Source organism: Balaenoptera ricei, chromosome 13 (genome assembly GCF_028023285.1).
Source record: "Balaenoptera ricei isolate mBalRic1 chromosome 13, mBalRic1.hap2, whole genome shotgun sequence".
Lineage (NCBI taxonomy): Eukaryota > Metazoa > Chordata > Mammalia > Artiodactyla > Balaenopteridae > Balaenoptera > Balaenoptera ricei.
This window is the reverse complement of record NC_082651.1, coordinates 94,706,981-94,733,193: the sequence shown is the minus strand read 5'-3', so window position 1 is coordinate 94,733,193 and position 26,213 is coordinate 94,706,981. Positions and strand designations below refer to the sequence as shown.

The 26,213-nt window shown below is 48.4% G+C and overlaps 1 protein-coding gene across 3 annotated transcripts in view; it reads left to right on the top strand.

Annotated features, from left to right (window-relative positions):
- Nucleotides 1–26,213, top strand: part of LPIN1 (lipin 1) — a 124,746-nt gene that overhangs the window by 32,037 nt on the left and 66,496 nt on the right. For all 3 annotated transcript variants that reach the window (XM_059942193.1, XM_059942192.1, XM_059942194.1), the window contains exon 2: nt 919–975. In XM_059942193.1, the coding sequence (XP_059798176.1) occupies nt 919–975 (57 nt within the window). The remainder of the gene's footprint in view (nt 1–918; nt 976–26,213) is intronic.

Sequence of the window (26,213 nt, the reverse complement as noted above, 5' to 3'; positions counted from 1 at the left end):
TTGTACTCAGAACATATATGGTTTTTTAAAATTTTACTTTATTTATTTATTTATTTGTTTGTGCTCGGTCTTAGTTGTGGCCCGTGGGCTCCTTAGTTGTGGCATGCGAACTCTTAGTTGCAGCACGCATGTGGGATCTAGTTCCCTGACCAGGGATCAAACCTGGGCCCCGTGCATTGGAAGCGCAGAGTCTTAACCACTGCGCCACCAGGGAAGTCCCAGAACATATGTGTTTCTGAGTATAACTTAAGTATAGTTTAAGGACTATGAAAATGTATTGCATCCCTTAGGCTGGGAGCTCTAACGGGGTCCCCTGTTGGAAAAGCAGACTGTGCAGGTGCTACTTGCTTGGATAATTTCATAGCAACAGTCTTAGCAACTCATCTGTGCATGAGGCTTTGCCTTTTCACCGGAATAGACTCAGTGAATGCTCACAGCACACCCATCCGTTCCGGGGCTGTCGTTATGCCCATTTTACAGAGAAAACCAGCCTTGTGCAGTCATATAGCCAAGAAACAGTAGAGGCAGCACGTGAAAGCGTGTCTTCGGACTCCAAATCCCATCATTTTTCCATGTTGCCTTATCTCCTGACATTACCCCAATAATTGGTCCATGTGCTCTGGGAAGGAGGAGACCACAGAGGAATAGAGGAGTGGGAGAGGGAGATTTATGACCTCACGATGTGTCGTTTCTTACCAAGACCTCACACTCTGAGTGTGTTCAAAAAAAACCTCACCAAATCCTTCTTCTTACTGCATTTCCTTTTTTTTTTATTGAGATATAATTCACACACCATAAAATTCACCGGGTTAAAGTGTACAGTTCAGTGGTTTTTAGTATATTCACAAGGTTGTGCAATCGCTACCACTAATTCCAGAACATTTCTATTAAGTAATTTCTAATGTTTTTGTTTTCCAGATTCCAATAATGAGAGACCCTGGCTGGATTCGAAATGTATGGTCTTCAAACATTAATGTGAGTAGAGTTGCTATGAATGCCCTAATTATATTAATACTTTGACATTTCAAGATGAGAGAAAATACTCTGTGACAAACTGGTTTATTGCCATGGATACGTGCAGTCCCCAAAACAGGACTCTGCCATTCGACTGAAGCTTTCAGAGTTGGCCTGTAGCCCTTTCTAAAGGTTAGATGAGCCCCAGATGAAGCTAAGAACATTTTGGCTAGTTTCTAACCTCTTCTCCCTGCGAGCCATCCTCTCCCACGCGTAGATCTGATTTTGTCACCTCCCTGATTAAAAAGCATTCAATGGCTCCCTAGTGCCAACAGGGAAATGTTCATATCAGGTTCATGCCATTTGTTTGCCCTTAAAGGACTGTCACGTTTATTTAATAAAAGCCCTTGCAGCTGCCCCTGAACCCCTCAAAGCCCTCCTGAAGATTCTGCCTCTTCCTCCTGCACCCATTGGTCCCTTTTGTCACTGCCCTGTGCCCGGTCCCCAAGCCTCAGCCGGGCCCTTCAGGTTGTCTCTGTGACTGTACTTAGTGCTTTGCTCTCTGCTCTTTTAGGGTCTCCCTAGACCCCATGTTCAGCAGCACGAGGGCCAGCACCACGCCGCCCCCATGCCCATGCCAGCTTCCAGGTTCTGCTTGTGAATCTGGCTCGCTGAGCCTCTGAAGTTTGGGGGGATATTTTGCTGAAGCATCCCTGGCAGTGGTCCACCTACATCCTGGTTCTTTTTTTTTTTTTTTAATAAATTTATTTATTTATTTATTTATTTATTTATTTATTTTTGGCTGTGTTGGGTCTTCATTTCTGTGCGAGGGCTTTCTCTAGTTGTGGCGAGCGGGGTCCACTCTTCATCGCGGTGCGCGGGCCTCTCACTGTCGTGGCCTCTCCCGTTGCGGAGCACAGGCTCCAGACGCGCAGGCTCAGTAATTGTGGCTCACGGGCCCAGTCGCTCCGCGGCATGTGGGATCTTCCCAGACCAGGGCTCGAACCCGTGTCCCCTGCATTGGCAGGCAGACTCTCAACCACTGCGCCACCAGGGAAGCCCCATCCTGGTTCTTTTCTCACAATATGTTCATCTCGCCCTCACCTTGCCTAAGTTCAGCAACTTCATACAACTTGCTCTACCCCCTAGATTTTAAACCTGAGATCCTTTCCTGTGGAGAAGAGACTTGGAAAAGCTCGAGGAAAGGCTTTTGGAATAATCCAGGGAGGAAGTGATAAAGCCTGAAGACTTATTTCAGGGTGCCCATGATGGGGAGCCTCACTTGCTTTTCTAAAGACCTTGGACTTTATCCTACAAGTAATGGTAATGGAGGGTGTTGGCATTGAGGGGCCTTAAGCAGGCAGTGCCGTGTCACATCTGCAGCCCTGTTCCAGGGTAGTCATGGGATGGGGCTGGAGACAGGGAGGCCATTTAGGAGGTCATCGTCAGCCTGGTTGAGCTGAAGTGCGTGGTGGACAGTCCAAATGGAGGTTTCCAGAAGGTAGCTGGATGTTTGGTCTGGAGCTGAGAGGCAAGGTCAGGACTGGAGATACTGATCTGTGGGTCAACAGTATCGCTGAAGTCTCCAAGGGGGACAAAATCACCCAGGGAGTGTGTGTGGCCAGGGGAGGTGGGTTTCCAATCAGAACCTCTACTGTCACAGCTTTTGGTAATTTTTATGTTGTTATCCTTAGAAGATAGGTTCATAAATTCCAAAAATGCTTAGTGATGAGAAAACCCAAGTGAAGGGAAGGTACAACAGGGCAAGAGAGTAGGGCTCAAAATCTCTGTCTTTGCCTGTCTGTCTCTTTCTCTGTCCCTGTGCCTGTCTCTGTCTCCTACTTACTGTGCAAATAAATGTTCTAGGCACGAGGGTACACTAATGGGTGCGTCGTGGTTGGTCTTTTGCTTGAAGGGCTCACCAACCAGTAGAGGAGACAGAGGCATACGAAATGACGCAGCCACAAGGCTCCGTGAAATGTGCCGTGATGGAGTCCCACGTGGGCTGGTTAGTACAGAGAAGCCAGTGATGAATTCTTCATGGACCCGAGGAATGCTTTCCTGGAGGTCCAGCTCTCAGTTTGAAGAATCTTGGTTTGGCCGTGGGATGCAGAAACCCCCCAGATACACACCAGCATACCCATCCCTGCACACGTAGAGGTTCATTCAAGGCAAAAGGCCCCGAGTTCTGGAGGGAGAGTTGAGCAATGAAATGTTCACCCAAACTGCGTAACCCGTGTAACTCAGGCGAGAGAACGTGGTACAATTAGTCACATGAAGCCTCCCTCTTGGCCAACCTGTGCTTTGATTGCACCATTTCTAGCAAAAGCAGCAATTCTCAGAATTCTAGATTATCCTGGCACAGTTACTTGGAACCATATTTTGCTTACTCCTTTTCTTTCTTATCTTTCAGTTTGAAAAAGGACAGGATTTAAAATGTCTTCTTGGATGGAAAGCACATTTTGTACAGGGAGGAAGTGACTTTTGGTTAGATTTAAATTAATTTTTGAAAAATTTTACCCAAGTGCTTCATGTGCCTATTTTCTAGAAAATCTACTAGGAAATGCTGACTCACGACGAAAGCCAACTACTTACATATCTTCTTTGCACCTTATCCTATGGAGTTACTGATAGAGGAGAATCTAGCTGATTCTCACAGAGCATCATATGCTAATGCATCCTCCTTTTTTATACTCTGCCATTTATGTATAATCTTATCCTGTTTTAGTTTGTTCTTTATTCAGACTCTGCCTTTCTTATATAGAGAGTTTTTCTTGGGGAGAAGTGTGTTTTTTCTGGAAGTTATGTTTGCCTTTCTTTTTCCTTGTTAGCAGGAAAAATTTGTGCTTCCCATTCCCTGCCTGTCCTTTCTCCCGTGCCCTCCGTTCCCACAACACACACACATGATGTCCTTAAGCTTTTACTTTAGTCTATCACTTGGAAACTATCACAGTCTTTATTTTTAAGCCCATTAACTTGTTTTAATTGGGATCTATTTTCTTATTTGGATGACCATGATTTTCATATAGCACTTTGGTTTTCTTATTTGTTTAACAAACCTTATATGGTGCTTACCAAGTGACAGGTTCTTTTCTAAGAGTATTACAAAATTAACTCATTTACTTCCTTACAGTAGTTCTATAGGTTGGTCTTATCATTATCTCCAGTTGAGAGATGAGAAAATGAGCACAGAGAGGTTGAGCCACTTGCTCAAGGTCACACAGCTGATAATTGGCAGGGTTAAGATTCAGACCCACATCTTCTAGCTCCAGAGACTTTATTCCTAAGCACTGCAACATGCTGCCTCTATAAGAAGTTTCTCTCATTCAATAGTTTCTAATTCTTTTCATTTATTCCTTGCACTTAGTACTTTTATCACGTTCCCTAATTTTTCCAAACTCTCAGCTCTCTGTGCAGGAGGCCTTTTTTTCCTATAACCTCTCTCTGCAGGAAATCGCTCTTCCTGCTTGCTCTCAGTCCTCTGCCAGAGCTGTCATCTTGGGAGGCTCTCACTACATCCACCTTTACCCTGATCCCTGTTTTCTTCTTAGTTCACTCTTTAAAAATAAGCAAACTGGAGTTTTGTTTTCATGTAACCTCCCAGAAAAGGGAGATAGAAGATAAGTTTTCGAGTCCTTGCCTGTCTGAATCTCCTTTTTAATTTGACTTCACATTTGATAGTTTGGTTGGAATTAGCATTTGAGGTTGATATTAATTTTTCACAGAATTTGAATGCATTGTTTCATTGACTTCTAATAACCAATGTTACCTGTATGCCAGTCTGACTTTTGTTCCTTCCTGGGTGACCTACTATTATTATTTTCTACCTGTAAGTTGTTAGGGTCTTCAATTAATCCTTTGTGTCCTGAAGCTCCACAGTGATGTGCCCAGCAGTGGATCATGTCTCACGCATTCTCCTTAGACCCTGGAGCACAAGTCTGTACTGTCCTAGTGGACAACATACTTGTAAGCTAATGAGTATCAGCAGATGAAATATGTCAACAGACTAAAGGAAAATGGAAAACAAATAAAAGAGTGGTGACAGGAGGCCCATCAAGTTCCCCTCTGTCTCTCTTATCTCGTATAGCCCAGCTTTTTGGTCTACAATTGGTATGTTTCATTCACTTAATCTTCTATTTTTGTTATGATTATTTTTGGCAATCAAATTTTTCCTTTAACAGGTTCTCTTTTGTTCTCCAGTCTTTTTCTCTTTCACAGCATTCTCCTGTTTTTTGTTTTCTGAATGAAATAACTTCCCAGATCTCTCTGAGATTTGAATTTGGGAATTTCTTCCTATTAATTTCTCTTCTGTTCCCTTCATTATTTTTATTTCTTCTGGAGTCAGGTTTCCCCTGTCTGTCATTCTTTCTCTTGCATGTGGCAGAGTTTCCTCAAATGGCTGGTGATTGGCAGGTGACTGTATGCATGGGGTAGGAAGGTTGCCTGGAAACTCCCATGGCTGGGGTTCACCCTAACCAGTCAGGGAGCCGGTGGTTACCCGGGGAACAGTGTGATTCTGGTTCCGGCACCTGTTTGAGGGTCTCCTGGGCAGGTAGTCCCTCCCTTGGCTGCAGCCCCCTTGCAGGTATTCCAGGTTGTAACTTGCTCCGTGCTATTTGTTTCTCTAAAATTTTATTTACTTTTTATTGAAGTATAGTTGATTTACAATACTGTGCCAACCTCTGCTGTACAGCAAAGTGACTCGGTTCTATACATACAGACATTCTTTTTTTAATATCTTTTCCAATATGATTTATCCCAGGATACTGAATATAGTTCCCTGTGCTCTACAGTAGGACCTTGTTGTCTATCCATCCTATATATACTAGTTTGCATCTGCTAATCCCAAACTCCCAATCCATCCCTCCCCCACCCCCCCCACCTCTTGGCAACCACAAGTCTGTTCTCTGTGTCTGTGAGTCTGTTTCTGTTTTGTAGATAGGTTCATTTGTACCATATTTCAGATTCCACATCTAAGTGATATATGGTATTTGTCTTTCTCTTTCTGACTTACTTCACTTAGTATGATAATCTCTAGTTGCATCCATGTTGCTGCAAATGGCATTATTTCGTTCTTTTTTATGGCTGAGTAGTATTCCATTGTATATATGTACCACATCTTCTCTATCCATTCATCTGTCGATGGACATTTAGGTTGTTTCCATGACTTGGCTGTTGTGAATAGTGCTGCTATGAACATAGCGGTGCATGTATCTTTTTGAATTATAATTTTGTCTGGATTATGCCCAGGAGTGGGATTGCTGGATCATATGGTAATTCTATTTTTAGCTTTCTGAGGAACCTCCAGACTGTTTTCCATAGGGGCTGCACCAACTTACATTCCCACCAACAGTGTAGAAGGGTTCCCTTTTCTTTTCTTTTTTTTTTAAAATAAGTTTATTTATTTTTATTTATTACTTATTTTTGGCTGGTCTGGGTCTTCATAGCTGCGCTGTCTTTCTCTAGCTGCGGTGAGCGGGGGCTACTCTTCATTGCGGTGAGCAGTCTTCTCATTGCAGCGGCTTCTCTTGTTGCAGAGCATGTGCTCTAGGCACACAGGCTTCAGTAGTTGTGGCACATGGGCTTCAGTAGTTGTGGCTCATGGGCTCTAGAGCACAGGCTCAGTAGTTGTGGTGCATGGGCTTAGTTGCTCTGTGGCATGTGGGATCTTACCGTACCAGGGCTCAAACCCGTGTCCCCTGCATTGGCAGGTGGATTCTTAACCACTGCACCACCAGGGAAGCCCTAGGGTTCCCTTTTCTCCACACCCTCTCCAGCATTTGTTATTTGTAGACTTTTTAATGATGGCCATTCTGACTGGTGTGAGGTGGTACCTCACTGTAGTTTTGATTTGCATTTTTCTAATAATTAGTGATGTTGAGCATCTTTTCATGTGCCTACTGGCCATCTGTATTTCGTCTTTGCAGAAATGTCTATTAAAGTCTTCTGCCAATTTTTCGATTGGGTTGTTTGTTTTTTTGTTATTGAGTTGTATGAGCTGTTTGTATATTTTGGAGATTAAGCCCTTGTGCTCTGCATTATTTCTTTACTCAACCTTTCCCTTTGCTTTCACCTTCCAAATTTGATTAGATGTCTTTTCCACAGAAGGTGGCCCTCCTGTTCTCTCTCTTCACTGTTGTAAGTTTTTAAGTTCTGAAGTTTCCTTGAAATTTAATGAGATGCAGTGTCTGGAAGTAAAGGGAAAATAAACACACCCGTGTTTGTTCTGCTTCACCTGCTACCCTGCCCCAGGATTTTCCTCCTTGTTCAGCATTGTTAATGGAGCTATTCTGCGCGTGTCCGATGACATTCACTGTGTTCCTATCCAGAAATGCACCGCATATCTCTTACAGCCGATTGCGTTTCTTAGCCTGAATCACGATAGCCCCCCTCTGCCGTACACGTCCCGGGTGGGCTAGTGCCAGGCACTAGCACAGTCAGATCCAACGATAATGTATTTAATTAGAATCTTACAGAGAACGATCATTTCCTGTTCAGTGAGTGCTTAGGTTTTAGAGAGATGTCCCAGGGCTCCTTTCTCACTTGCGATAGATAGAAACGTTCTATGAATGTCTCATTTTAGTGTGTATTCCCAATCCTCCCTCTCACCAAATCCTTCTCCCACCCCAGTGGGCATCCTGCTCTGAATTGTTTGTGTTTGTTTTCTCTTGCTGGACACACTGTGTATCGACTCATCTTGAGCTCTTTGAGGACAGAGGCATCTCTTAATCGTTAACCCCCCACTGTACCTAGCACAGAGTAAGCACTCAGAAATGGCTGGTTCAGGACATGTCACACCTGAGCTTTCCCATACGGTATCCACTAGCCACGTGTGTCTACTGAGCAGCTGAAATGTGGCTGGTCCAGACCTAAGTGTGTTACAAGTAAAAAATACATACTGGATTTCAAAGACTTAGTATAAAAGAAAAGAATGTAAAATACTTCACTAGTAATTTTTATATTGATCACCTGTTGTAATGGTAATATTTTAGATTTATTGAATTTAATAAAATATTTTATTGTAAAAAAGAGAAATGGCTAGTTGCATAAATGGGTGCATTCTTTGTGACTTCCCTCCTGCCTCATTCATGATAAGGGCACTGGTACCTTTAACACCAGTGCATCCCTAGTTAGTTTATTTTTACTAGGATGAATATATATATTTGCAACCAGGCATTATGACCCCTATATAATAATTACACAGACATTTCAAAATATTTATTGAACACCTACTAAGTGCCAGAAACGGTGCTAGATATTTAGACAGAAATGGTCTTTTCCTTCCTGCAGAGTCTGTCTGCTGGGGAGAGATTTTACAATAATTGCACACACAGATGGAACATTTAAACTATGCTCAGCACTTTGAATGAAAGATACGCAGAGCAGCGTGAGCGTCTAACAGGGAGAATTGACATAGATGGGGACGTTAGTGATGCTTGAGCTAAGGTTGAAGAATGAGCAGTGGTTAACCAGGTGAAGAGGGGAGAGGATTCCATGCAGGGGGAACAGCAGGTACAGAGGCCTGGCGGTCGGAGGGAACAGGACAAGCGCAAAGACAGGAAAACGATCCAGTGCAGCTGGAGCTTAGACTGTGTGGAGAAAGAGTGGAGCCAGAGCAGCTGGGACAGCAGACGCGCAGTCAGACGTTTGATGCTGGAGAAGCGGGCACGTGTGTCTGTCAGAGAAGCGTTTCCCATTCAGAAGCTCTCTAGCTGATCCGTCTGTCTCTGAGTCTCCTGAGGACACTGCAGCTGAGCTGAACATCAGTGGAGCAGATCGTACCGTGGTGGGTTCGACGCTGCAGAGCACAGAGCGATAGAAGAGAACTGAAACTGAGCTGTGTTGGGACCGGGATAAATCCTTGTCTGCCCAGCCCCCAGTCCCTGCCTCCCACTGGAAATTCAAGAAACCCTCAACTGATTCTTTGTCTTGAGTATGCCCCACTCTGCTCAGAATTTCCTCTAATTAGGTTAGTGATGTCCAAACCTTCACTTACACATCCCCCGGGGAGGGAGACAGGAGAGGAGAATATTGGGTGCGGGTGTTATAGTTTAAAATTCAAGTGAAATCACATTAATTTCTTCTTCTGAAACTACCTCAATATCCTCTGAAATGAACGGAGATGCCCTGGGGTGTCATGGGCCCAGGACTGACAGCTATCACACTGCGTGTGTGTTTGGGGGGTTGGGCAGGGGTGACGACGCAAGACTGTCTGTACCTATGAAGTCACAGCACAGATGTGTAGATGACAGGTCAGAGCTGATGGTCCTCTATTCCCACTTCCTCTCTTTCTGATGCGGAGACTGAGGTGACATCTGCAGGGTCTTATAAGTGGCAGAACACAGACCAGAACCCAGGTCTCCAGTTCCCCAGAACCACACCCTGCCCAGGAAACCTCAGATTCCAGAAAGATCTGTGGGATTTTTGTACTGGGCCAATGTCCTCACTGTTCGGGGAGGAAAAAAATCACAGAGTGTGGCCAAGACCCAAGTCAGATTTATTTTTTTAAAGCTTTTAAAAAAATTTTTTTTGCTGCGTTGGGTCTTCTTTGCTGTGCGCGGGCTCTCTCTAGTTGCGGCGAGTGGGGGCTTCTCTTGTTGTGGAGCACGGGCTCTAGGCTCGCGGGCTTCAGTAGTTGCGGTGAGTGGGCTCAGTAGTTGTGGCGCACGGGCTTAGTTGTTCCGCAGCATGTGGGATCTTCCTGGACCAGAGATCAAACCCGTGTCACCTGCATTGGCAGGCAGATTCTTAACCGCTACGCCATCAGGGAAGCCCCCCAGATCAACTTTAGTGTGGAGCTCTAGGAAGGCCACTTTCCCTCTAGGGACATGTGTTACCTTACAGATGCAGCCTGACTGCTGGACCAGGTGCAGAATTAGCTTTTGGAACCAGCTTGCTCTCAGCATGCCTTTAGACAGAGTGTCCCTGGCCCTTTTCTCTTCTTGGGGCAGAAGCCTTGTTCACCTCTGTTTCACCCAACATAGAACTTCCCTGGAACCAGGTCCTCTTTGGGGGATGGGGTGGAGGTGGAGAGCAGCTAATTCAATCCAGGAGCCGAAGAATCAGGTGGCAGCGTTTTGAGCCCTAACTGCCCACCTCTACACAGACCACCGTTCCTCTGCGGGCCGCTCGGGTGGGACACAGCAAGGCTAAGCCCAGAATTCTCAAACTGGTTATGCAAAAGATCCAGCAGTTCACTCTGGATCTGCCTCCCGTTCAGAACCCTCCACAGCCCTGTTCCAAGTGGGGATCCAGCTGGGAACTCCCAGGCTCCAGACGCAGCCCAGATGGTCTCTGTACACGCCTTACCTGTCTCCTTCGGTCTTTTCATCATGATCACAAATCCGCCTACGTTCATCCTTCACATCCTTTGGAATCTGCAGGCAGATGTGATCCTATCCTCGCATTAGGCCACCATTTTTCCATCTCCCGTTCCCCCCCAGTGGGTTTTCTTTTGCAGGTTAAACAGCTTTTGTTATTAGAGAGTGGTTTGGCCTCGCCTTTCAGGTTGTGGGTCGTTCCTTTCAGAGAGGTGTGTGCCACCCTTACGGAGCTCAAGTATGAAGATGGCACCGAATGTGGTTTTGTGAGTGTGGCGTGATCTGCAGAGAAAACCAGGAAAGATGACTTCCTTTGTTTCAGGCTAACAGTCATCTATCTGCGCAGCCCAATACCACAGGTTTGGGGAAGTGTGAAGCTTTGGGATCTTCTTCTCCTGAGGCTGGCAGAGGGGCACAGAGGCTGGAATCTCGTGGCCATGCATATGCTGGCTTCACATCTCAGTAGAAAACTGTACACTTTAAAGATGAGAATCACAATTTAAGAAGCCAATTAATGTTTTTTAGCCTCCAAACTTTGGTAAGGCTGGGTTGACATGATCTGGAGAAACTACAAGAAGAGCCTCATATTTGGTTGAAATGATTTGTAGATAGTTTAGATACTGCTGCTTCCAATGGCATTCTCTTACACAGGACAGAATGTGCTAGATTTGCACATGACTTCCTGAAATGTGCTGGGTTGCATGGTGACAAATCAACAGAGCAATGTACAAATCCCATGCAGTTACTGGAACTTACTGCTCAGCCTTTTAACATTAGAACATCCTTTTCAGGACTCTACCTTAACCACAAATCTATCCAAGCTACCATGAGCTAGAGACGAAAGGAACAATTCTCTTCCTTGTTAAGAATTGGTCTTACAAACACGACTTTTCCATTAAGATTCAAAAGCACCATCCGAAGAAGACATGGGAAGGGGTAAGCGGGTTGTGTACATCTGGAAGACCAACTCTGGCTCTAACTCTGGATTCTCCCAAAGAATGAGAAGGCCCATGGTTTGTGAACCAATATTTCCAAGTTTTACCTTCTACTCTCATGTCTAACATCTGGTGGTAGGCATTCTGGTCATGCTTAAAGAGATTGCTTGTGAGAAAACAATCCCACTGTAAGCCTAAGCATCTATAGAAAGACTGGGTGCAAGGTGGTCCTCGAGATTCAGCTAAAAGTTTGAGTTCACAGTGTCACACCTGAGCAAAGACTTCTAATGCTGTGTAGCAGTACTGTCATATTTTAAAGGATTCCAGTCTAACTGTATAATAACTTTCCAGTTTATCACCATTTAAAACTATTTTTAGTTGATGGATAATACTTAAACAATTGTATCCTGTAATTACTCATCATTTTTGTCCATGACTTAGGCATTTCAAAGGGTTCCTATACAGCTTAAATTTCTTGGAATTGATGCTTTGTCTGCAAAGAGGTCTATTATATAAATATCCTACTAGTATACTTAGTAGATAACACCAAATTTTTGTGCTCTATAAAAAATGGATATGCTAATTCCTCCCTCAATGTTTTCTCACTTTGTTAGAGTGAATGAAAAGTCCCTTCTAGTTAACTTTTTGTAACTCAGAATTCAGCAAGGCAAAATCTGATTTCATGGAAGACTTTGGTCACATTGTGCTCCAAGCTTTCGATCAGCCCTTGACTAGGTTCTGTTCTGGATCCAGTGCTGGCCTCCAACCAGCTCCATGCAGCAGCCTTACTGAACCCTCTCTCTCCTCCCCCGAGCACCACCAAATGCTGACATCATAACCCCAGTGGGGTCATCACAATCCTGCCACCCAACAATGAGCTTTTCCCGGAGTCTTTGCAGAGGGCACGGGTGAAAGGACAGTGGAGAAGAAGAGAAAATGGGAGTGGAAGAGGCAGGTTGAGGGGCGAGATCAGGAGGAAAGAGAGAGAAGGGTAAGACCGGGACGGGGAGCCAGCCGTGCCTGTCCTAATAACAGCCAGTAAGCAGTGGCCCGGGCTGATGGGAACCAGAAAACTAGGAGAAAGAGGAAAACCAACCAGGAGGCCAGTGTTCCCATGAGCAGTGACCTCCATATGAAATGAATGGAAGTTGAATGGGGTCCTGCCAACATGCCCTCCAAGTGGGGAAGGTGCAGCTTTCTGCTGGCAGCGAAGGTAAATGGCTGGGTTGGGGGGGTGGACACAATGGGGTATCAATCCCCACACGACACATCCAAATGTCCCCCGTGCTGGCTCCTCAGCCACTGAACCCACAGAAGAATGGAATCAGTGGCTGAAATCTGGGGACACTAGAGCCCTATCACAAGACTCTTGGGGTCTCAATTCTACCTTCTGTGAACTGGTTTGCTCTGGGCTGTTACACGGGTCTCCTCATCTGTTCAGTGTCATTGATTGCCTTCTTGTGGAGTTCTTTGAAGAATGGTAAACCATGGTGCATTATTTATACAAATGTTTTCCAATATTTTGTCTTATTAACATGGGAAATGCAAAGGAAATGCCACTTAGATGTACATGCAGGCATGTGATACTGAGAGTATTTTCAGGGAGTTCTGCAAGTTGGTGCCTAACAGGAACCTCCAGAGTCTAATTCTCATTAGAAGGACGAAGCAATAGGGACAGGAACTTCGATTCCCAGACTAGGACCCAAGCAGAGCCCACAGCACCCCTGTGAAGCAGGTGACCTCTGCCTTTTCCCTCCACCCCCTCCTGGCTCCCTCCTCCTCCCCTTCGTATGGGCCCAGAGCAGCCAGTCGTGAATGATCATCTGCACACAAATATTTATAGGAAGTGCAGTTTCATTGGGATTTAAGAGAGTGGTTCTTTTCTTTGTTTTGTTATGTTTCTGAGCTGGGATAGGGTGTTAGCCACAGACCTCTCCAAACAGCCAGCTTGTGTGGACAGGTACCCACACTAGGGTCCCAGCTGGGAAACAGGCGAGCACAGCTCCCGGATCACTTTCTCTCCCTGGTCTCTTGCCCTTCTTTAACGGATGATGGCAGAAACAAATGAAAACTCCGTTTTTCTACATCCAAGAAGGATTTCACTTCCCGGGAAGTTCTAAGGGCTCTCATTTCAAAGCTTAGGGCAGGACTTATCCCACCCGGAGCCAGTGTGGGGATTAGCGTTGTTACCGCTGGGGCTGTGAGAAAACCCGAGGAGTTTGGAAATGTGTTGTCCCTTCACCCGTTCTCCATGACAGTCGATGCCTGATCATTGCTTGACCCCAGAACTGGATACCTAGACCATCGCAGAAGCCGCCTGCCTCTACTGTCTTCTGCCGCCCAGTCTTCCCACCATCCTGCATGGCCAGCCACCCACCCCCACCCCCCCCCCCCCCCGGCCAGATTCATTTCCATAAAATGGAGGTTTCATAACATTTCCCTCCCTGCTTATAAGCTTTTAATGGTCCTCCAGGGCCTTCAGTTTAAAGCACCATTTGCGGTGCCATTTTTTTTGCAGTAGGCAAATGTTCACTTTAATTGTAATTCTAAATTACTTACTTTCACATTAACATAGATATTTCATAAACCAAGAAGAACCAAGTATTATATATTTTTTAGTGGTTAACATGATTCAGAGAATTTTTATTAAAAAGGGATCAAGAGCTGGTTGAAATTCTCACCATAAATATAAAATATCTATTACTATTTTTATTCACAGTGAATTCAGATCTAAGCTTCCTGAAGAGTTGTACTATCTAATATAATAGGGATGACAAGTACTTGACAGCCCCCCTCTAAAGCACGGGCTTAACATAAAGTGATGTGGTTTAAAACACCAGCTTATAATACTAGGCTGCCATTTGAGGCCATGATGTGTTGGTCTCAGCCTGCTTGCCCATATTAACTGCTCAACAAACCCATGAGGATATTTGCTCTTTGATAACCTGCACAGCAAATCCCAAACACGTTTCTGACTTGCCCACTGCCAAAACTTCGATAAACTTGTCTTTCCACATTTACCTGCACCCCTTCCTCCCACCCCTGCAAAATCCCTTCTCTATTCATTTGCACTGGTTGTCACGCAATGACCCTTCAAGGTCTGGATCAGACCCCATCTGCTTAAGTAAATTAAGCAAAGCCTGTAGCATCTTTTTTCACCCAGAACTCTCCCAACACTCCTTCTCCCTAACTCCTTGGGCCTTTGGGTCTTTGCCAATCATTTGGAAATAAGCATATGTGGCAATATCGAACCAGTCATCTATTTTTTCTCAAGCTAAGCTGCAGAATTTATTCAAATGTCACCAGTTTTTCTGCCAATTACTTTTTCTGTTCCAGGATCGAGTCCAGCATCCTCAATGGCATTGAGTTGCCCTGCCTCCTTAGTCCCCTCCGGTCTGTGACAGTTCCTTGGTCTCACCATGTCTTTCACTATCTTGACACTTTTGAAGGGTACTCATCAGTTACTTTGTTGGAAGTCCCCTCGATGTGGGTTTGTCTGGTGTTTTTTCAGGATCAGATAAAGTTGTTCTACTGTTGGGAAGAAGGTTACAGAGGGGACACGCCTCCTCAGTGCATTCCATCAGGGGCCCGTGGTGTCGCCGTGCATCACCTAAGATGTTAACCTGCATCCCCTGGTTAAGGCCATGTCTGCCAGGATTCTCCACTGGCTCTCTTGCATGGTTTCTGATGAGAAATATGCTGTAATTCTTATCTTGTTCCTCTGAGTAATTTCTTTTCTCAGGCTGCCTTTGAGACTTTCTCTTTCCTTTAATTTTCAGTGGTTCAATATGATATGCCTATGTTCATGTGTGTGTGTGTGTGTGTGTGTGTGTGTGTGTGTGTGTGTGTGTGTGAATATTTACCCTGCTTGGTTGCTTGGTGATCTTTGAGATTCTTGGATCTGTGGTTTGGTGTCTCTCACTAATTTTGGAAAATTCTAGGCCATAATTTCTTTAAAGATTTATTCTGCCCAGCTATCTCACTCTCTTCTTCTGGGATTTGCTACATGAATGCGAGACTGTTTGACATTGACCCAGCACTTCAGATGCCCATTTCTTTCTTTTCTCCTCCCTTACTCTTTTTTCTCTTTGTGTTTCAGTTTGGCTGTTCCTGGTCACCTTACTTCAGCTTCCCTGATTCTTTCCTCACTATGTTGAGTCTATTGATGAGCCCACTGAAGACAGTCTTCATCTTCATTACTGTATTTTCCATTTCTAGCATTTTCCTTAGATTCTTATAGTTTCCATCTCTCCAGTGAACTCATCTGATCTTGTATATTGTGTACCTTATGCATTAGAGACTTTACCCTATACGTCAGATTTAAAAAAATGCGTGTCAGATAATCCCAACATCTGTGTCACATCTCATCTCTTATTGTTACTGTCTCTTGGAAGTGTGTTACCTTGCCTTTTCATTTGCCTCCTCATTTTTTCTTGAAAGCTGGACATCTTGGTAGAACTGTAGAAACTTAGACAAATTGCTTTTAATCTCTAGAAATGGACCCACTTTTCCTCCTGGCAGGCCCTTAGCATGGGGGTGGGAGTTAACCTGGGTAGAAGGTGGGCTAGGTTTGAGGTTCCTTGTTGCTATGGTTACCCACAGTGCACTGAACTCTTCAAATTCCTCTGGGAACACCTTGTGTTTCAGGGTGTGGTTTGCCCAAGAAATACTTGCCTGACTCTCAGCTTTAGACCTTCCCTTTGCACTGGGCCTCACAGAGGGTCCCTTTGCCTGTTATTCTTCCTCTCCCTGCTGTTGTTCCTGTTATAGCTCGGAGGTGTGAGGTGGCAGAGGGAGACATTCTCTGTTGTTCTGACTAAGTCCCAGTGGCTGCCTCCTGTCCTTGGTTCCCCGAGGTCTGGCTGCCTTGGTTCCCCTGTCCCTGAGCAGCAGATCGAATAACAACCAAAATTTTTAAGTAGTAATGAGTGTCTAGGATATTTCTCAATATCGTCAACAACTTTGTTGCGGTGTGAAAATATCTGTGATCTGTAGTTGGTGGCGTTGGTTGTAGGAACTGTTGATACCATTGTGTGTTGTTGCCCTACCTTCATAATTGAAGGGAACACTACTAAATGTGAGTTAGAAGTTAGTGAAATGAAGATTTAATTTTTTCCACATTGAATTCGTGAATGTGTGCTTTCTCTCTGTGGATCCTTTGGACTCCTAGCATGCTTTGAGAGAGAACTTGCGGAATGAGGGATGGCCAACGGTAATCACTTGACCTGTGACCGGAAGCAGATTGTAGAGCTTCTCTCGTGAGTTAACCTTGGCCGCCCCACACCGCACGCTTCCCTGTACTGGCTCGGGGAACCAACGGGCAGGAAGGCTATGTCCTGAGGACAGGCAGGCCGGTGCTGGGACACAACGTAGAAAACAAAATCTCCACCCAGCCCAGAAAACCTCCACAAAGGGAGACGACAAAGAAAAGCGTTTAATTATCGAAAAAGCATTAAACCAGGCCATCCAATAAGAGACTGCAAAGACATTAAGCGATTTCACACGTTCATGCAGCCAGGCTGACATGTGTTCTCGGGTTAAATGACAACCAGTCCTCAGTAAGAGGACCTGACAGCACCACTTGTCACACACGGTTCACCTGGTAACGGGGTGGCCATCTGTGTTAGCTTATTGCCTTTATCCAAAGGAAAAATGAAACTTCTAGTTCCTTTGTGACAAGAGCTAGTTTTGCACCGTGGAGCGAGGCAGGACACCTGCCAAAGTTAGGCGCCTGCCCTCCCAGGGATGCTGGGAGACAGGGGCGCCATCTTTCTGTCTACCTTTCCGAGAGGTGTCTGCCAGGTACTAGGAATATTTCTGAGTTGCACAGGTGCCCAGAGGCTTATTTAGCTTTTAGAAAGATTTACTTTTTAAGATTTACTCTCAAAGGGGCAGAGAAAGAATGTATAGTAAGTGTCCAAGAGTAAACGTGCTAAGAAAAGCGGGGAGGGGCAGGCAACCTCTTTCCCTTGTTGCACCAGGGAAGATGGAATTTTGTCTTGGTTTGAACTGACCGTCACACCAGCAAGGAGCAGTTGAGTTACAGCTCTGTACTTCCTTCCACAAAACGGAAGGGACGAGGGGTGGAGAGAGAGGCCAGAGGTTTACTGAGGCAGCGTTCCCATGGATGCCGGAGGAGGCGATGTGGACACTCCGTCATCTTTGACGCTCCTCGTAGGTGCACGTCATTTTGCTCACGTGTGATGTTAATGTCCTGCTTTGGGTCAAGGGAAAATTGACTTTAGCTCTCCTAAGCACAAAGGAACGTGTGCTTTAATCCAGGAAACTGACTTTAACTCTCCGGAGTGGTTAATCCCTTTCCCAGGCTAACTAAACCTAGCCAATCAATTCATCAGTCATTCAGCGTGTCCTCTGAGACCCCCCCCGGCGGCCCAGCATGCACTGGACACCAGGGAAGAGAGACGGGTATGAATTCATTCTTGCATTCAAACTGGGGAGTCCACGCCACATAGGAGCCACAGGGCACCGGGCTCCCCATTTCCCCGCATGCCTTCCTGGGGCCTTTCCACGTGCTGCTCCTTCAGCCTGAAATACCTCCTCCCACTCGCACTTCATCGGTCAGGAGTCTTCCCCATCCTGAAGGCCCAAAACGTGATACTGTGCCCCTTATCAGGCTTCTAAGTGTTCAAAATAAATAATAATAATAGTAGTAGTAATTATCACTACTGCACCAGAGTGGACCATGTATATTGTGCCAGGCATGGCACTCAGTACTTTAGATCATTTATTCCTTCAAACAGCCCGTGTAACAGATATTTCACCCCAGTTCAGTAGAAAAGGAAACTGAGGGTCAGAGAGGTCAAGATCACATAACTAGCAAGAGATGAAGCTGGGATCAGAGCCCAGCGTGGAGCCCCTCGCCCTGGCCTCTCCCATCAGGCTCGATCCGGTCTTCTCCGCTCTTGCATAGCACCTGCTTCCCTTCCTCCCTCAGTACTCCCTGACATCAAGGCTCGGATGTTTGACAGACTTAAGGAGGCCTTGAAGGAAGGTGCCGTGTCTGTCTCACGGCTCTCTCTCCTGCAGTGTTGAGCACTGCGTCTGGGGTACGCTAGGTGCTGGGAAAGGGGGTACGAGCAGAACTGGGGAAGCACTGGACCAGGGAGGGACAAGCAAAGGTAGTCATTCCTAGGATGTTAGTGGCCTGAGACTGTACTGTAGGCGGAGAAGATGACCCGAGTCAATACTATTTCTTCCTTGAAATTTTGGGGTTAGAGGAACTGAGGTAGGTGGTCATGTGAAGGAAAGAACTACCTGGTGAGCTGTGTGTAGGAGGCAACCCTGGAGAGGAAGCAGAGGAAGCAGCTGGGAGAGGGGAAGGGGGCAGAGCTAAGCAAGTGGAAAGACAGTGAGGGACAGAGAGAAATCTGCCACAGTTCAAGGCCCATTTCTGGAATCCCTGGCCCCTTTCAATGTATCATGCTCCATACACCACACACACACACACACACACACACACACACACACACACTCACACTCACTCACTCACTCACTTTACTTGAGTTGGCTTGTATGGGTTCTGTTACAAGGACATTTAGAAGGAATATAAATTACAAGTTGACCCTTGGCACAGGGTGCTGGGAGAGGAGATGGTGGGCTTTAAGAGAAGGAAGGGCAGCCGGCCAGGGTACAGGATGAAGGGAAGTGGACTCGGAGAACACCGGGTTGTAAACGTGACTGTGCACTGGAATCTCATGGGAGTTCTGCGATATACCGATGCCTGGGTCCTGTCCCCGGAGACTGTGGTTACTTGATGTGAATGCTGGTCTGGGCATCGAGAGTTTTAACAGTTCCCCAGGTGATTCTAATATGTGAGAAGTTTTCGTGGTAAACACTGCTTTACCGTGTTAGGGGTGGGTGAGAATGTCCAATTCAGAATGAATTCACTTATTCTAAGAACAAGAGATGATGAGAGTGATGACTTGAAGTCCTTGAGTATGGAGTGACTTTCCTCAACCAACCCCAGGTTCTAGGTCAACAATTAAAGAAGTTGTGTTTAGTTAAGCTCCAGGCAACGAGCAGATGCCAATGTGCATGGCTATGGGCGAGTTTAAATGCTGCATATTTACAGATATGAGAATTTGTTGGCAAATCCAGTCCCTTCTGCTTTCTTAATTGTTTGTTTAGAGATGACAAAGGATTATATCAGTTAGCATCTTAATTGGGTGCAAAGGTCTATCAGCTGAAAATTCTAGTAGCTGAGCAATGACCTTGGGATTGGCCCTGAGCCCACGCGCTGTAACGGGTTGCATAGTGTCTTCTTGCAGGAACCTGATTTTATTCTGTAGCCAGCTTCCCTCACTGAGGTCAGAGGCTGGACCACTATGTTTAGCTTTGGGGGTCCAGCTTTCTGGTGGGGCTCCGCCTTCATGATTTCATCTACAAGCCTAATTCCCTCCCCATCCCAAATGCCATCACACTGGGAGTTAGGGCTTCAACATATACATTTGTGGGGATATACACATTTAGTCCATAGCAGATGCATTTCTCAGTTGGACTCCAAATATGTTTTCTTCTCAGGTAGATTCATCTAGTATGGCCTTGCCAATGGTTAAAATACCAGTCACCAGTCACTGTCACAAGTTCCCTAAGTGGCCTCATTCCTGCCACCTCATCTCTCCTCTTCCCTTCACCTCCCAACCTTCTCCATAATCCAGCAGGACCCTGCTCTGCTGTGCTTTATGTCTGTTCTCATTGGCAAATGCTTGTGCCAGACCAAACAGAGTGACTATCAGTCCTGGGCCTGGCAAAGGAGAGACACTTGTTCACTACAAGGCTGGGGTAAAAACAGGGCGGGAGGAAGGCTATAAAGTGGAACTCAGACATTTGGTGTGTGTGACGTATACACCAAAGGCAATACCTTCCGAGGTGTGAGGGCTGCTTCATAGCGACCTGGGTCCTGCAGGCCTGGCTGTGGAGCAGGAAGAGAGGACGATGTAGTTTCCTGGCAAAAGTATATTTCTTGTCCTCACCTGCCTCTTTGGGAATCTCCCCCATGCGGCCAGGGGAGAAAGGATGTCCCAGCCCTGCTTGATCACCGGGACACAGGCTGGGAGCCACTGCCGGGGCGGTCAAGGGACTTGGCGTTGCTCCCCCTCTCCCATCAGAGGCCAGCGGTGCAGGGCCGGGGGCGGGGGGGTGTCTTCCTTCAACCCCTGCGAGTGCCAGCCCACTCTGCACAGGCCGGCCTCCTCCCGTCCGTCTGCTCCTGCACACCCGGCCTAGAGCAGTCGAGATTAGTGCCTGCCCCTCTTCCTCTGGGGCCCAGCAGGTCAAGTCCCGCAGCCACGTCCAACCGGTCAGTTCATGGTGGCACTGAATAGGGTAACAATTTTTATGTGTGTCTGTGCCACTGACCGACATTACTGCCCCCAACCGAACACTCAATGGAGGACAGACGCCGCGACTGGCCTGGTCCCCGCTGGAGCCCCCAGCACTCAGCATGGCCACAGGGCGGCACTCAACACATGAGTACTGAATGAAGGCGGGAAGACAGACCGGGCTGGGGGTTGCGGGGCTGGTGACGGCTCTCCGTGCCAGGCAGTGTGGCCCGCCAGCCAGTGGGGGGCCTGCATCTCCCTCTGCCCTGGGGCTGGGGGCTCTCCTTGCTCCCCCACTGCGCTGCGTGCCTGAGCCCCATGAGTCTTGGACTCTGCCCGGCGCGTGGCCCAGGGGAGGGTGCACTGTGCTGTCTGATTAATGTATCTGTTAGGGTGAATTAGGCTGGTGTGGCCTTCAAGCTGTGGCCAAGTGTCAGCCGCTCCCCTTAATCTCCCTGCGACTTCTTTTGCCCTCTTGGATGCCTCAGCCCTCATCTACGATCCTCCCCCTAATTTGGGGGTGGGCCCTCTGTGCTTTGGTTCCAAGCATTCGCTCCCCCTGGTGTACCCTCCCTCCTCCTCCTGTGGAACCCAGGACCTCTCATACCTGCCTCTTCTCCCAAGAAACTCGCTTTGGTTAGCCCGCCCACGGGCACCCCACTGGGATGGGACCCACTCCACCTCTGGTGGATTTCCAGGCTGCTCTGTGCCCTGCCCTCCGAGGGGGCGAGGCAGCACCGGCTGGTCCCTGGTTCCCATCTGATTCTTGAGGCCCCGAGCAAGGGAGTGGAGTGCCTGTGCTGAAGTCGCGAGGCCTCCAGCCAAACCCTGGCCTTGCATCCTTCGGAGATTCCCTCCCTCCCTAGGAGACCAAATCAGGCACCAGAGACAAAGTATAGCCCTCTGGGGGAAATTCATTGTTGTTTCTCTGGGATCCTTTCTGCCCAGGGCATTTACAGAGCTAACCACTGTCGTCACTGTCACGATATGAGTCAATTGCACACCCACCTGCGTTGTTTCATGAGACTCAGGTGAAGAGGGGCGAGCCTTCACCCTCCTGTCTCCCCTCCCCCTTGCAGAGCCCTTTCAATCGTGTAGGTAGTTGATCTGGAAAACTTCAGAATTCCCAGGATTGTTATTGTCACTGGGTAGAAGGACGGAGATTTCCAGCTAGAATAGGGCGGCTTAGATCATTCTCGTGGCTTTTCTGTGTAGAGAAAAGTTCTGCCAATCGAGGAGTTGTAATTGTTTAGCCTTACACATCATCAGCCTCCTCTAGGTGTCCCTCCTAGGAGGAAGGTCAGCAGCCTGCTGAGTCTTGAGGCTGGGCGAGCCGGGCACTCTCTGTATCACAGCTGGGCTAAGCACTGAACAAATCCTGGGAATCACCACTCCTTAATGTATAGGGTTCTAGAACTTAAAAATCTTTCAAGTAAGCAAAGGCCATGTGTTTCACATGATGGCCATTTCCATCCTCAAAGTGGATCTGTGTGTTGAGCATCTGCCTCCCATTTTCCAGATAGTGAAACCGAGTCTGAGTCTTTTTAGGATCGAGGGTGCTTGCGTCGCTTTGCCCTGGCATCACTCCTCCCTCCTTCCTCCTCCAGAGGCTGGAGCAAGTTTACTCATCCCTGTGGTTTCCTTCTCCCCTTCCGAGTTGGGCTGAAAGCAGCAGGTCCAGGGATTGGCCCAGGGGATCACCTCAGCTGTCCTGGCTGAGTCACAGCTGGGTGACTGCTGGGTTGCAGACAGCACGGCAAGGGCCCTCCCAGGGGGACTCCAGCCAGGGCAGGATCAGCAGGGCAAGGGCTTTGGTGAATCCAGCTCAGCTTACACTGAAACGTGATCTAGTGTTTTCTCCTCATTGCTTGTTGGAAACAAATTCTCCCTGCAGAGTCTGGACTTGTTTAGATGTAGTGGAAGTAATGGGGATAGCAGGGAAAGACAGCAGATGACCCTAAACTTCTACCTAGAGCCAGCCGGCTTCTTCAACGAGCACCAGAAGCCTTCCCCTTCCCGACATGTCTGGGATGGCTGGAAAAAAAAAATCTCAAGTCTTAGAGTGGCCAGAACTGCACTCGTGTTTCCTTCCAAGCCCGCATCTTCCTTCTTCCCTCTGCATCTCAGTAAAGAGCACTAAGGTAGGCGAGGAAGGAGGGGCGGGCTGCCCCGGCACTTCCTGCGAGGGAGGCTCCGCCGCCTGGGGCCGGGCGGGCCCTGAAAGCAGCCGAGTGGCCCGAGTCTCGTGAGGGCCCTCGCGCCACCCCGCTCGCCCCGCCCCCGGGGGCCGGGCCGCGCAGACTGGGAGCGCGAGGCGGGCTGGGTGTTTGCATACAAAGGCGGCCAAGCGCGCTGCGCCGCAAGGTGAGTAACAGCCTCCCCGCCGCCAGCCTCCGGTGTCGAGTCTCCGTGGAGCCCCGGCCAAACCCCGGCCGCCGCCGAGGTAGGGGCCACAGCCTCTGCAGGGCCGGGCTGGGCCGGGCGGGGCGCGGCCCGGGGGCGGGGGGCGCGGTCGGGCCGCTGCCGGCCGGGGGATGCGGGACGACGTGATGCCCGGGGACCACACTCTGTCCCCGCGGCCCTTTCGGGGCAGGTGTTTCGGAGAGGGAGGCGGAGAACAGGCCCAGGGACCCGGCGGCCTCGTGAGCATCCCTCGGGCCTTCTCCCAAAGGGCTGACCTTGATCGGCGTGGCGAACTCGAGGGGTGGCCGCGGGACTCCGTCCTGGCGGGACGTGTGAGTTGTACAGCAAGCAGCCCTTGCTTAGAGCCGGGGACTTTTATGAAACTGTTCGGGGCGGTGGGGGTGGGTTATTTAGGATACCTGCTTTGCTGTTGAGGGAACAGGCTCGGGGGGGTTGACTTAGGTGCCCAAGGTCACACAGCTGCTGGGCGGCAGGCTGAGCCCGGGTTGCAGTCCTGGTTCTCGGATTACAGTCTGGTCCCTCCTCTGCCAGCTTCTGTGCGCCTTTCCTGCAGCCTGATGGGTGCTAGACCTTCCATCAGATGCCCCTGCAAATAATTTTATTTTGGGGAAGGCGGGGAAGATGTAGGATGAAAAGTAGAGTTTTGGAAATAACTTGAAGTGACGTGGAGCAAGAGTGTGTATAGATAACTGGCTGAAAATTTGCGTGGAGGGTAGTGGCTGGAGAAGGCAGATGTCAACCCCGTTTTTGACCAACAAACAGGAACTTGACTAAAACAACTGGCCGTGTTAATTCAGAGAGTTTTTAGAGCCCAGTAGTTTCCAAGAGTGGTTTGGAGAGATGAGCTTATCAACTGTTTTTATGGGAGGGGGCGGGTAATGGTGGGGGGTGATTGTGAAATTTACTCTTTGTCCCTGTTCTATATTTTGGGTCTTATGAATTAAAGTAAACAACCGCGGAATGTATAGCAACTGAGAAATAAACACACACGTACGCGTCTTCCCCCCAGAAATGGTGGAAATCTAAGAGTTTGTCTTCCGGTTCTGTATTTTGATAATGCTTCATTCACATCTGCCGACATCTGTTTTATTATCGAGTGTTTTTGTGTATGGGTGTGTGGTTGGAGCTGTTATGCTTGTTTGTGTGGAGGGCCGTATGGTGTGGAGCCAGGCCTGGACAGAGCCCTGGACCTGAACTTAGTGGGCCTGGAGGCCTGGGCTCTCGTCTGGGTTCTGCGTTAGCTTGGCAGTGGGGCCCTGCCCAGGTGCCTTCACCATCCCGGGTCTCAGTTGTCAAAAATCTCAGCACTCCGGAAAAGAATGGCTACAGGGGACAGACCTGCTGAGTCTTGTTGCAAGGGAGAGAACTTGGGCACTCGGGTGGGGCACCGATGGATCTCCTGGTCTTGAGGGGACCTCGGAAAGGCTGGGAAGTCTGCCCTGGGAGCGGGTAGGGTGGCCAGCCTGGCCAGAAGGAAGTCTGTAAGCCTGCCCACCACCCAGTCAGCTGTGTTCAGGGCCCTGGACCAGAGGGCGGGGGTGGAGGGCAGGAGATGGAGAGAGATTTCAAAAGAAGGAAGTCTGTAAGCCTGCCCACCACCCAGTCAGCTGTGTTCAGGGCCCTGGACCAGAGGGCGGGGGTGGAGGGCAGGAGATGGAGAGAGATTTCAAAAGAAGGGCCTGAGGCCTATGGGGCACACAGGCTGGTGCAAAGAACTTGGCTTTATAGTTTTACCCACTTACCCACTTGTAACTTGGGCCAAAGACACATTCTCTTGAGTGTCTCTTGAGTGTTTCTTCTCCTAGGAAATGAAGGGAGAAGCACACCCATTTGCAAGTTATGGTAAAAGTTCACTGAGATATACAAGAGCCCCTGGGAAAGAATGCGGGGTCCCTGTGGTCATTGTTACTTTAAGAGAGGAACACAGGGTGCCAGTGAGGAGGGCTAATTGTAGAGTTGGGACAGTCCTGCCTGACACTGGCCTCTGGGCTGTAAATCAGCGCTGTGGGACCCCCTCTCACACTGTGAGTTGGCCTCCCCTGGGTCCTTTCTCTTCTGGGTTCAAGGTCTGAAAGGTACCTAAATGTGATGAATTGATTTAGGTGGGGGTGCCGATGGGGATGGGTGAGGCTGCAGGCAGCTCATTCCAGGGAAGGCCTGTTGGCGGGGATGGCTTTTGGAGCACTTTGAAAAAGATCTAGAAGACGGTGGTCCAGTTAGGACACTGAGGCTGGTGGTTTGACCTGTTTGCACTTCAGCTTCCTCAGCGTGACCGAGCCGTGAGAACTGGGAGCTGTTGAGGTGACAAGGAACATGCGAGGCCGTGATGCACACGCTCAGTGTTGGGGCGAGTGCCCTGGGGAGGGCGGGTCAAGTCCCACTTCTTAGGTTTCACTGAACCCTGGCCGGGTTTATTACGCCCTAAGCCCACTCACTTAGAATCGGAGTGGGATTTGTGAAAAGAAGCCGAGCAAAGCCCGAGCAAGCCCATCAGCGGGAGCTTTCTAATCTGTGAGCAGAGGGTCCAGAGAGAGCAGGGGCCTGACAACTGCTTTCATTCCTGGCAGCAGGTCCAGCTGGGGGAATGCCATGTGCTGGGCTCAGGAGACTCTCCTGACAGTAGGGGGGGCTGTCAGGGAGACTGTGACCTGCCCCCCTGTCCTGTGTCCTCCACACTTCCCTGTGTGCCCCTTCTCCTTCCTCTTCCCATGTCTCCCCCCCGACCCCGCCCCACCTTTTATTTAAACAGTAAGAAGTGAATACTGGCTCAGGCCAGTATTCTTCACAGAGCAGCCTGTCACCCTCTGGTCCTAAAATCAGTTTAGTAGCCCCATGGGCATTTTAGAAAAGGTGAAATAGAATAGAAAAGAAAATCCCAGACCCGGACATACTAATCTGAGGTTAGGTATTGTTTTGTGAAACTTGTTTAGCTGAGATGCGTGTGTGTGTATGTGTGTGTGTGTGTGCACGCGTGCCCCCGCGTGCGAGCTCTGGTGGAGGGAAGGGGGGTGTGTGAGACCGAGTGCCTGGTGTGCGGGGAGGGGCCTGCGTGTGTCAGGTGTTGGCCCCCCCGGCAATCACCGCCTGCTGGGAGGTGGCCCAGGGCGGTTCTTCCGCATCCGCTGTGCAGCTGGAGGGCGGGTGGGAGCGAAGGGACAGAGCTCTGCCTGGAGAGGATGCTTTTCCACGCCGGTGATGGAAACCACATCTCTCAACACACTGAGCAGGTTTGGGATTCT